The 12,251-nt window shown below is 40.9% G+C and overlaps 2 protein-coding genes across 5 annotated transcripts in view; one reads left to right on the forward strand and one right to left on the reverse strand.

The window, feature by feature from the left end:
- ALG3 (ALG3 alpha-1,3- mannosyltransferase) overlaps positions 1-12,251 on the forward strand; it is an 82,814-nt gene that overhangs the window by 65,439 nt on the left and 5,124 nt on the right. The gene's annotated exons all lie outside the window — the stretch shown is intronic.
- The window catches only part of VWA5B2 (von Willebrand factor A domain containing 5B2), a 60,874-nt gene that overhangs the window by 3,053 nt on the left and 45,570 nt on the right, over positions 1-12,251 (reverse strand). For all 4 annotated transcript variants that reach the window (XM_073589246.1, XM_073589248.1, XM_073589245.1 and 1 more), the window contains exons 10-21: positions 9,642-9,841; positions 6,254-6,368; positions 5,984-6,169; positions 5,709-5,910; positions 5,105-5,421; positions 4,535-4,730; positions 3,563-3,904; positions 3,334-3,468; positions 3,137-3,235; positions 2,201-2,278; positions 264-321; positions 52-172 (exon numbers count right to left, since the gene is read on the reverse strand). In XM_073589246.1, the coding sequence (XP_073445347.1) occupies positions 52-172; positions 264-321; positions 2,201-2,278; positions 3,137-3,235; positions 3,334-3,468; positions 3,563-3,904; positions 4,535-4,730; positions 5,105-5,421; positions 5,709-5,910; positions 5,984-6,169; positions 6,254-6,368; positions 9,642-9,841 (2,049 nt within the window). The remainder of the gene's footprint in view (positions 1-51; positions 173-263; positions 322-2,200; positions 2,279-3,136; positions 3,236-3,333; positions 3,469-3,562; positions 3,905-4,534; positions 4,731-5,104; positions 5,422-5,708; positions 5,911-5,983; positions 6,170-6,253; positions 6,369-9,641; positions 9,842-12,251) is intronic.

A 12,251-nucleotide genomic window follows, 5' to 3' on the forward strand; every position in this document is an offset into this window, starting at 1 on the left:
TCTGCATCTAAGGGTACATGTATTTTCAATGGGGAGAGCTTTAAAACTTACCAGAGGTAGGTAGTCCTGTACTACACGTTCAGATTTTGGCTCTTTATCTCCAGTTAAGCATGGTTTCAAGGGGGATAATTTTCCAGACAAACTGCGGATTTTCCTTTTACCAACACCAACCCTACAGACAGACGGGAAAAGGTTACATATGAAAATCAAACAAAGCCATGTTCCAAGTCGCCAAAATACATCTAGTGATGTCTGCTCCTTACCTTGAAATTAAAGAAGAATCTGATGATTTCTGTGAAATATGTGGGCTAATAATTTGCCCTAAAACAGAAAGTTTAGGATACACTGTTGGTTATCGTAGCAAATGAATATAAACACATCCAGCCATATACCTCCGTTCAGACATCTACACACAAAATTAAAGCATAGCTGTCCTTTCCCATAATGGAAACGCATGATATTGCTGCCCTGTCCCATCTACCCACACTTCAAGCTAAAACTGCTTTTTGTGCACACACCAGTCTAATGTCCGGGAACTTTCACACTACTTATGCTTTGTAACTTGCCATCCATCTTTTTTAGCGTGGACAGTTCATCATTAGAATTTTTCCAGTACTAAATGCATTGAAACAACCCTTTATTCACTGCCCATCATACATGGCTCGCCACCCCACAAACAGTGATTTTTTTTTTGATTTTTTTTTTTTAGGGGAAGGGGTATGACAACATTTTTTGGGTTTTTTGATAATCTGAACATGAGATCAAGTTCTCTGAAAGTACTGTGGCCACTCTAACACTTTTAATTACATTAATAAATCACATGAGGAGTCAGTCTCTATAAGAGTATATTCACATGAAGCAGATTTCTTTCAGACATTAGATGAAAAATCAATTACAGAAGTAGGTTTCCTTTAGCATGTGCCTCGATCTATTTCTAAAACAAATCTGTCACATCCGAATATACTCTCAGCTGCACTGATATAAAACATGCTCTTTTAGAGTACAAATTATGGTAGTGAAAGAGTCAGGGCCTGTCTTATCTTACCTGCTTATCAGAACAATCTCTGGCAGCAGGCTTCTCCCCAGAGTGAAGCACCCCTCGCTAGCGAGATCGCTGCTGAGTAACAAGTTTTGTGACGCAACAGCGATCTCACCAGCGAGATCGCTGTGTGTGACACTTATCAGCGACCAGCCCCCCTTCCGGGTATTGCTGATCGTCCTGGAATGGCCAGGACATTTTTTTTGATCGCTGGTCTCCCGCTGGCCAGCACGCATCGCTGCGTGTGGCAGATGGGAGACCAGCGAGCTGGTAACCAAGGTAAACATCGGGTTTCGACGCTTAGAAACCCGATGTGTACCTTAGTTACCAGAGCGCTGGTGCAGGGAGCTGGTAAAGAAAAGTTACACATCGGGTTTCTAAGCTCCACGCAGCGCTTAGAAACCTGATGTGTACAGCTCCCTGCACCAGCGCGCTGGTAACTAAGGTACACTGTGGGTAACTAAGCGACGTGCGTCGCTTGTTACCCGCATGTTGCTGTCCTGATCGCTGGTGAAGCTGCCTGTTAGCGATCCTGACAAGTTCATATCGTTGTCGGGATCGCTGTTGAGTCGCTATGTGTGACGGGGCCCTAAGGGGTACTTCACACTAAGCGAGATTGCTAGCGAGATCGCTGATGAGTCACCGATTTTGTGAAGCAACAGCAATCTCGCCAGCGATATCGCTGTGCGTGGCACGCATCAGCGTCCGGCCTCCCGCCAGGTATCGCTGATCGTGGTCTCCCGCTGGCCAGCATGCATCACTGTGTGTGGCAGCGGGAGACCAACAATCGGCGAGCTCCCAGCGCTGTAAGCAGACGCTGGGAGCTGGTATCCAAGGAAAACAGCGGGTAACTAAGCGCCGCGCGCGCTTAGTTACCCGCTGTTTACCTTGGATACCAGCGTCCTCGCTTGTCCTGATCGCTGGTGAGAGCTGCCTGTTTTAACAGCTCACCAGCGAGCATGTAGCGACGCACCAGCGATTCTGACCAGGTTGTATCGTTGTCAGGATCGCTGGTGTGTCGTTTAGTGTAACGGGACCCTAAGTGAGACACTGGTGCTGAGCTGACAGTTTCACTGCCATCATCTGTACTCCAAAGGAGAGTACAGATGGCGCAAATATATAATGTGACATTGTAAATGCCCCCTTTCACTGTAAACCCACCTTCATGGCCTCCCATTTTCTCCAAGCCACTTTCAGATGCTATTCCTGGTGGGGAGGATGATGGAACAAGAGATCTGCCTGTTACCAAGAAAAATGTGTAGAATTGAACTGCTGCACTTTAAGGGAATAGGTTTTGCTACATATTAACTTTATGTAGAAATGTTACTTTAAGTATGATTTTAGTAGTTTGTTGACATTAAATTTTCAAATAATCACAAATGGCATGTGGCTATAGCATCTTTACAATATGCCATTGTGATAGTGTGAAAGGGGTTTTGAAATCTTACATATTTATGGCATGGGCACAGAATGTACCATAAAATAGCGAGCCGCACCCATGTCCAGAATAAGACTGCCTAATATTGTGAATATTTCTATGTCGCATTACAAAAATGTTCAGGAGGAGCTGTTAGCTTTCCTGTCACGTCAAAGTGCTGTGTCCATACAGTCTGGCCGCTTCTGAACATACTGGACAACATGAGACCGTGTAGAGATGCGCCCCCAAATGGTAACACTCAGTCATCAATTTATGCATACATTTATGCTCCGGAATTGTAATTTCGTAAACAATATGCTATAAAAGATATTTCAGATTGGTTGCAGGAATTTCTATGAATGTCCTATTCATCTGACATAGGTTTACAGAATCATCTGCATGCTACTAAAACAATCCCATTCAGATAATAAGAATGGATATTGTCGCTAAAATATCTAACAAATGTGCTGTGTGTGAATATACCCTAAAAGCTTCAGTTTAACCCTTTTTTCCCCATTTATTGAATGAAGGAAATTGTAGCTTAACATTACATACGTTCTCCAAATATTCTATGTTCACTAAAAGGAAAAAAAATAATATGCACGACAAAATACCATTTCAGTGTTCCATGACACAATGGATGGAATATTTGTGCTATGTATAGGGATGTTTCCACTTACCTGCATTTTCAAATGTGTCTTCCATAGATTCTGAGTGTCGGTTATCTGCCACACTCCACTTTCCAGAGTTTGAGTTGCCACTTCTTCTACTGCGTCCACCTAATATCCAAGGCCAGCACACAATGTTTTGTGGTTTTCTTTGCCATCACTTTTGACACTAATTTTAAAAATTACTGAATGTGGTACCAATTCCTTACCTCTACACACAATCGTTTGACCTGGAAATTCATCCTCGGTATCTGGGTCTACAGGCATGTGGCAAGTAAAAACTGAGGCTTGTGAACAAGATTTGCTGGTCTGTATGGCTTTCAATCGGAATCGTCGAGAAGAACCTACAGTAGATGTTTGTATAAAGTTAGATGATAAACACCTAAAATGAAGTTACTAGACACGTGCATGTGTGAGATTGTAGAAGGCAAGTGTTACCATGTTCAATGTCAGACTCTCTCCAGGCCAGTTCCTCATTGTCTCGGATCACAGAATGTGCAGCCAAATGGTGCAAGTCATAAGATTTTTCACTCTCAGTATCTGATCCAAAATCCTCTTCAGCACTATTCAAAAGAGTCTCTAGGTTTATGGTCGTTTCCCAGGAATGGTTGCTGCTTCCAATGTAACCATGGATTACAGCTCGGCACTGCCAACCAGATTCATTGCTGACCCCAGAGCCCATGTTTGTTGTATCCACAGTTGGAGATGCTGCGAAAAGATACTGTGCATCTACCAGCATGTCCCAGTCCAGCTGTGCAGGAGAAGGAAGCTGACCGTTCACTGAATAATGGAGAATAGAAGCAATGGAAATGCAATAACACAAGAAAACTATTAAGATAGTTTATATGATATTAACTTTTCTATCTGATGCTGTCCGACAACTTGAGGATAGATCGATCAATCTAATGCAAATGGTATTTAGAAATCAGGGCAGACGTCTGGGGTGACAACTTTCCCCAGCACACTGAGGCCCAGGTATACATCAATATGAGAAGAAAGAGGAAGATACTAAGCAAAGGTTTATTTTAATTTCTTGTTACCTTTTTAAGTGTTCTATTAATCGTGTTATAAATAATATGGCATGTTAATACTATATACAGTATAATAATGTATTACTGGTGCTTTAGTACTTCAACAGTTATTGATATGGTAATTTGAAATTTAAAAAAGTTAAATTGTATTAGTAATCATTTTTAAGCCAAATTTATATAAGTCTATATAAAGGAACAAGCCAAAGTTGGGTCCATAAGTATTTGTGAAGTTTAACTAAACTGGATAACATTTGTACGTGCTTATTTTTGGCACAATACTCTATGTTTAAGCTTCTGCTATATTTTAGAGATCACCTCCCAAGAAGTGTGTGCTTTCTTTTTATCATTTATGACCATCTTCATCCAGAAATTTGCTTACAGGAATCACATAGTCCCTCTGTGTGCTTTGCATTAACATCTTCGGGATCAAGGTTCTGTGATACTTTGTCCAAGACAGTGCGTAATCGAAGCATATCCAATTCTCCGTGAGGGGATGAGAAACTGCGTCCAGACATCGTGGCATGAATAAGAGCTTTTTTTCGGACAAGTTCCTCGGTGCTTTGTGTTACTGTAGCCTGTTGACAAGGGTCACAGTTATAGACTTCATGCTGTTGGCATAAAACTTCTAAATTTGTTTATATTCTCCAAACTTTAACTTGTTAAAAGATAGCAAGTCCAAAATGTAATTAATATAGGAAAACACAGTGAGTACAACTAATAGATGGTGCTAAGGTTAGGTGCCCAAACCATGTAGTAATAAGCATAAAATCTAGCACTCAACTTAATGACGTGGAAAGAAAATTTATTGTAGTACAAGAAAACATTTCGGTCTGATGCGACCTTCTTCAGTTACGTGCTGTACTGAACATGCAGAGAGTATAGATAGACCTGATAAGGTACATGGTAGATCTTTTAGTATTACGGAAGTCTGTATTCAAGGACATCTTACCTTACAAGATGGAGATGAACTTTGGTTGAGTGCACAGATTCCTTCATTCTGCGAAATACTCTTCGTTCCCTGATTACAGACTTTTCTAGAGTAAGGCATTTCACAGTCTCCTGAAACAGTTTCTCTGGAGCCTACTGACTCACCGCTAGTAGAGCCATGGCTAGTTGCACGAGTGTGGTCACTGCACATGGAAGGTTGTGTTGGTGCTTGAGTTGGCTCAGTGCTAACAGAACAATGAGTGAGCATATACTGTTCCTGCACGTAAGAGGAACGTACAATCCGTTTCCTTATGTCACTTACTTGAGCTCCATCTCCACCTATAGAAAATAGTATAATTAGTTGGAGACCATAGATTCTTGCTATGGTTATGTGTAAAAAAGAAAAAAACCTAAATATCCATATTGGAACTGCTGGATAATTTTTTCCAAGTGCCTTGTCACTACCTGTTGAAGTAAACTATCACAAGGTTGAAAAGTACAGTGTATGATTATTACTTTTTTCCTTTGGGAACTCAACTGAACTAGAAAGGTTACTACATAACCATATTAAATAATATGTACATTATAAAATCATAAAGGTCCACGTCTACCAGGGAATTGCCTACCAATGCTTTCAGTTCTTTCTGGATCTTCACTCCATGCAGAGAACTCCAGTGAAATTTCTTGTGAAATCTCCTGTAAAGCTCGTTCCACATCTTCCATACCAGTAGAGGGGTTCTGGTAACTTGTGTCTGTAGTCCCTGGGGTCTGAGACTCTTCCTGAGACTGGAAAACTGAGCTAAGAGATCCTCCTCTCGCCACACGTGTCTGAAACATAGTATTGACCCAGAGTAATAAAGCTAGAGATTAGAACATGTATTTCATCAAGTTTTATACTCACTGGTCCTTTCTTGCTTCTGAAGCTTGCAGTGTTATATAAAGTGCAGTAGCTAATAAGCGAGTCGCCAGGATAAAGTGGAGAAATGTCGTTGGGGGTGAGCATGGCCTCCATAGTTTCTGGCATGTACCAGTCAATAGTGATGTCACTTAAAACAGGCTCCAATGCCTTTTTTAAGGATTTAATCAGCTATAAATTGAAATTAGCAGATTAGCAAGTACAAGGAATTTTACTGTACACGCTATCAGAAGGAAAATAACACTTGGAACTTACCTTGGGCTGTAGTCTTTCTCCTTCAGAGAGAAGCTCTACAGTTCCCCTGCTTAACTTGGCAGCTCTCTCAAGTATTTTGTGATTAACATTCGCACCAAGACCAAAAGCAAACACCCTGCAGAGAAGAAAAGTTGCTGTATGTCTCTGCATTATGTACAAATCTTAGTAGCAGTGTAGCATAGGATATACACTAAATTCACTGCAGAAAAGCTAAATATGCTTTATAACAAAGCATTAAAAAATTATTTATACAATCCCAACATATTCCGCAGTACTTGACAATTCAGAGGATAAATGTACAAAAAATATCAGATTTTACAAAGTTACTCATAGTTCAACAATTCAAAAATAGAAGTGTTTCCTGTTGACTGCAAGAGCTTAAAATGTATAAGTATGGATGAGTTTATGATGGATTCTATAGCAGATGGACAACCAGTGTAAACATTGGCACATGGTGGAGGCATCGGTGTAGAGGCTGTACAGAAATATGCACCTATGCTGCATTCATGACAAATTGGAAAGGGGTGAGTTTAGTTAAAGAAAAACTATTGTGAGTTGCAATAATTGAGACAAGAATGAATCAGAGTAACTGTAAAGGCCCAGTCACACATAGCGATCTCGGTAGCGAGATCGCTGCTGAGTCACAACTTTTGTGACACAAAAGCGATCTCACCAGCGAGTGTGACAGCGATCAGCAACCGGCCCCCCTGCCGGTATCGCTGATCGCTGTAAGAAACCTCTGGACATTTCTTTTGTCGCTGACCTCCCGCTGACCACCACGCATCGCTGCGTGTGACAGGGGGGTTTGATTTACTATTTAAAGCGGGTTTTTATGTTTGTCAGCTGTCACAACTAAAAGACGCTTTTGATTGCAAAAAATAGGTTTTGCATCACCACATTTTCTATAATTTTTCCATATTTTGGCCCACAGAGTCATGTGAGGTCTTGGTTTTCGTGGGACGAGTTGCCATTTTTATTGGTACCATTTTTGGGCACATGACATTTTTTGATTGCTTTTTATTCCGATTTTTGGGAGGCAGAATGAACAAAAAACAATAATTCATGAATTTCTTTTGGGGGAGGGGCATTTATACCATTCCGCGTGTGGTAAAATTGATAAAGCAGTTTTATTCTTCGGGTCAGTACAATGACAGCGATACCTCATTTATATTTTTTTTATGTTTTGGCACTTTTATACAATAAAAACTTTTATATAAAAAATTATTATTTTTGCATTGGTTTATTCTGAGAGATATAACTTTTTTATTTTTCCGGTGATGGAGCTATATGGCGGCTTGTTTTTTGGGGGGACAAGATGACGTTTTCAGTGGTACCATGTTTATTTATATCCGTCTTTTTGATCGCGTGTTATTCCACTTTTTCTACGGTGGTATGATAATAAAGCATATTTTTTTTGCCTTTATTTTTTAAATGGTGGGATTAACTAGTGGGACAGTTTCATAGGTCGGGTTGATACGGACGCGTCGATAATAAATGTGTACTTTTATGGTTTAGATTTTTTTTATTCAAATATTGATTTAATGATAGAATAAATATTTTTTTATTATTTTTTATTATTTATTTTAAATATTTTTACAACTATTTAAAAAAAATATATATTTATTTCATTCTTTTACACATTGTCCCACTATGGGACACTCATTTTGTGCAGGCTGATCGCTTCTATGGCATACAGATCTGCATGCTATAGAAGCTGTCAGCGCTGCAGCTTCTATGCACTAACCTGAGAGACTTCCTGACATGCACTGCGCATGACAGGAAGTCTCTCAGCTCTGGAGACCCGGATGTCTTCATGACGACATTAGGTCTCCATTGCAGCTATCGGGACCCAGCGTCATGCCGCGGGGTCTCCGATACAAAGGCAGAGAGGCTGTCAGCCCCTCTGCCGGCTCAGGAATGCTGTGATCATGTTTGATTGCAGTGTTTTGGGGGTTAAAGTGCCGGGAGCGGTCTGTGACCGCTCCGGGTGTCTGCTGTGAGACACTGATCGCGTATGACATACTATTCTGTCCTTTATAGGGCTGTGGAGGGTTAGAAGGGACATGACGCTGAGCGGGGGGTGCCACTGCGCAGGTTTAGGATGCCAACCTACTCTGCTAGGCAGGGTGCCAGTTGAGTTTTAGGATAGGGCCAGGCACTTCCCTTGGCCTATTCTATCAAGAATTTTTCTCCTTATTTTTGGTAATGGCATTGTTTTGTGCACCAGTATTTTAAAGATTTGGTAAATAAAAGGTATATTTTAATATAGTATATTGGGGTTTCTTTCTGTGAATTATTAAAACCATAAAACAAAGGTGAACAGCATCTCATCCGGGTGAAAAACATATAAACATTTATTGTGCCATGACAAAATACGACGTTTCGACCATCACATGGTCTTTATCAAGCATGCTTGATAAAGACCATGTGATGGTCGAAACGTCGTATTTTGTCATGGCACAATAAATGTTTATATGTTTTTCACCCGGATGAGATGCTGTTCACCTTTGTTTTATGGATTTCGTGTCCAACTGGGTCTTTGGACTTTGAACGTGCCTCTCTTGGATCCAGGAGTTGCTGTCAGCCACTTTTTCTTCTTTCTGTGAATTAGTCGTAATTTGTACTCCAAACTATCCCTTTGTACTGTGAACCCCAAGCTTCTCTTTAAATAGCGGAGTCTGGGTTTGCCAAATGCCAGGAGAATGTTTGCTATCCGATTGCAATATGCCAGCTGTAAAGTGCAGTAAGGGATAAAAAATATGAGGTTGCTTACAGGGATTGGCATAAGCCTGTTACATTCTGTGAAGGAAAATATTAATGCTTTGGCATACCAAGATATTTTGGAAAATTGTATGCTTCAAACTTTATAGGAAGAGTTGGGAAAAGGCCCTTCTCTTTGCCAGCATGACTGTGCTCCAGTACACAAGGCAAAATACATAAAGGCAATGTTAGGCAAGTTGTGTGTGGAACAACTTGACGAGCCTTCACAGAGTTCCTCAGAAAAATTCCAAAATCTTGTACAAAGCCTTCTCAGAAGAGTGAAAGCTGTTATAGGTGGAAAAAGTGGCTACCAACGTCATACTAAACTATGGATTTAGAATGGAATGTTATCAAAGCTCCTCTAGGTGTAATGTGTAGGACTCAATATTTTTGTCCATATTGTGTACATCAGCCCTGGAAAAATACCATTCTGCAAATGTCAACACCCAGAATATTTTCCATTTTTTTACCCAAATCATTTTTTGTTGCTTAATTTACAAATTATTTAAAAGAAAAGGCTGCTCGGTATCTTCAACGTTAACAAACAAAGTAATGTTCATTATTATGGCAATAAAAGCCTGATTACAATATTATAGTTTCATTGTTCATCTTGCTTTTTTGTTCTCACCGTGTACTTCTTGCATGACTTAAAAGCTCAAGAACTCTACTAGAATTTGTAAATCCAGTGTCTGTAATGATAAATAGTTGCCGTGGGTATCCACGATGCACCGGATATGCTAATATTCGACTTAGCACAGAATAGAAATTGCTTGACATCCCAAACATCTTGTTACTTTGGAAAAATTCACATGCCATATCCAACGATTCCTGTTATGAAAGATAAAGACACTCTTAATACAGAGGCATGTAAAAGTTTGGGCACCTCTGGTCAAAATTACTGTTATTGTAAACAGTTGAGTAAGCTGAAGATGAAATAATCTCTAAAATTCCTAAAGTTAAAGATGACACATTTCCTTTGTATTTTAGGCAAAATGGAGATTTGTGTGCTCAGATAACTTTGACCAGAGTTTTAAACCTTAATTAGCCTATTAGGGTTATGGCTTGTTCACTATCGTTAGGAAACGCCAGGTCATGCAAATTGCCTAGATTTATAAAAACCCAGCCTCCTCTAACCTTTTATCAAAACACAGCAGTCATGGGTTCTTCTACGCAGCTGCCTAGCAACCTGAAAATGAAAATGGTGGAGGTCCACAAAGGAGAAGGCTATAAGTAGATAGTAAAGCGTTTTCAAGTTGCCCTTTCCTCAGTTCGAAATGTAATTAAGAAATGGCAGTTAACAGGAACAGTGGAGGCCAAGATAAGGTCTGGAAGACCAAGCAAAATTTCAGTGAGAGCTGCTCATAGGATTGCTAGAGAGGCAAATCAGAACCAGCACTTGACTGAAAAAGACCTTCAGAAAGATTTAGCAGACTCTGGAGTTGTGGCACTTTATTTTACTATTCAGAGACACATGCACAAATATGGTCTTCATGGGATAGTCGTCAGAAGAAAACCTCTCCTGCCTCCTAACCATAGAATTCAGCATCAGAAGTATGCAAAAGAACATCTAAACAAGCCTGATGCATTTTGGAAACAAGTTTTGTGGACCGATGAGGATTCAGCCACAATGATCAAAAAGTATGCGTGGAGAAAGATGGGCACAGAATTTAAGGAAATGAGCATCTCACCAACCAATAAGCATGGGGGTGGATCAATCATGCTTTGGGGTTGTTTTGCAGCCAATGGGCTAGAGAACACTTCATAGGCAGAGGGAAGAATGCTCCTAACGGACCCTGTATAGGGGTCGGTTCCACCTGGCAGCTCGCCCAGGGCCCCTCGGTGCCACGGCCCAGTGTAAGAGAATGGTCAGTCATAATATACTGAGCGGCCATGTTGTCTCTAGCAGCCATTTTGTTGAAAGTTAGAGAAGATTCAACTTTTACAAAAGAGCTGATAAAATGTATTAAATGGAGGATGGAAAATGAGATCATGTCTCCTAGCAACCTCAGCCGATGTGCGTAGAGGAAGATTGGATCAATCAATAGGATCACAGGTCACCAAATATATGGCCAGTATGCTTATACGTGATAGTGTGGTAGCGAAGTGTAGAGTAGTTAAAATGTCAGGATGTAAGAATTTAGGGACCTAGACTGGAGACAATGATAAGATTTTAGGACAGTAGCCATAGATACCAATGACTTATGGGTTTTAGTGTTGCTTGAAGAAATGTTAATTAATATCTTCGTATTATGTCATTATATTCTCTGTTCTAAACCACGTTTCTGTAGATTACCATGAAAACGCCTTAGAATTATAATAACGCCTTTCTGCGGCAAAATGCAGCTTTCTTTGTTATGATAATGTATAAGAAGCCCCTGTTACTGTCGATCGGGGCCATTCCATCGCCATCATGCCACTGTGCCTCACCATGGCCAGGGCACAGAGCCTTATCACCGCTAGACCTCCTAGCGAATCTCTGCCTGTCTGAATTCCTGTTTTTGCCCGCATATTCCAACTCCTCTGTTATTCTGTATCTGTTTTGCCGTGTATCTCCGAATAAACCTTCAACCTCAGCTTGATAAGAGATCGTCTGTGGAACTTCTTCCCGACTCTTCCAGCTCTCAATAGAACTTTTTCTTACAAGTGGCGATTGCCAGTCAGGAGAAGAAGCTCCGGAGAGCTGCCTCCAGAAGAACCACCGGAAGAAGCTGCAGATGAGGGCTTGGAGGTGGGAAGAGGAAGAGAAAAAATAAAAGAAACGCGTGTGGCCACACGTGAAACCGATCAAAGTAAGCCAGCCTGAAGGAGAACCTCTCGTGATCGCTCCGAGACCGCCTGCCCGATTTTTTTTATAAGAAAACCACGGACAAAGAAAAAGACTATAAAAAGATGAGTAACTAAGAAGAAGCTATCTACAAGGACGTGAGAATTTTTTTGTGCCCGGTAGCAAGAAGCTTTAAAAGGGCGTGGGGAGACGCCTGGCAAGCTAACGAGTGAGGCTGGAATCACGGCTGCACCTCTTTTGATATCTGGTCGACCCAGCCTGCAGGAGGTCTTCCATTCGAGAGAGATGTGAGTATCTAACTTTGCTTAAATTGCATTTGTTGATACTAGAACAGAGTAAAACTCGTCCTTGTAGACCACTGTAAATATGGAGTGGTTACGGAAGCAGGCAGAGAAATATGCTGGCACACCCCAGCTGGAGGGGGTTAATGTGGAAACCACGTGGTTAAATTTC

This window comes from Dendrobates tinctorius, unplaced genomic scaffold (assembly GCF_039654945.1).
Source record: "Dendrobates tinctorius isolate UK_male_01 unplaced genomic scaffold, ASM3965494v1 ptg000107l, whole genome shotgun sequence".
Taxonomy (NCBI): domain Eukaryota; kingdom Metazoa; phylum Chordata; class Amphibia; order Anura; family Dendrobatidae; genus Dendrobates; species Dendrobates tinctorius.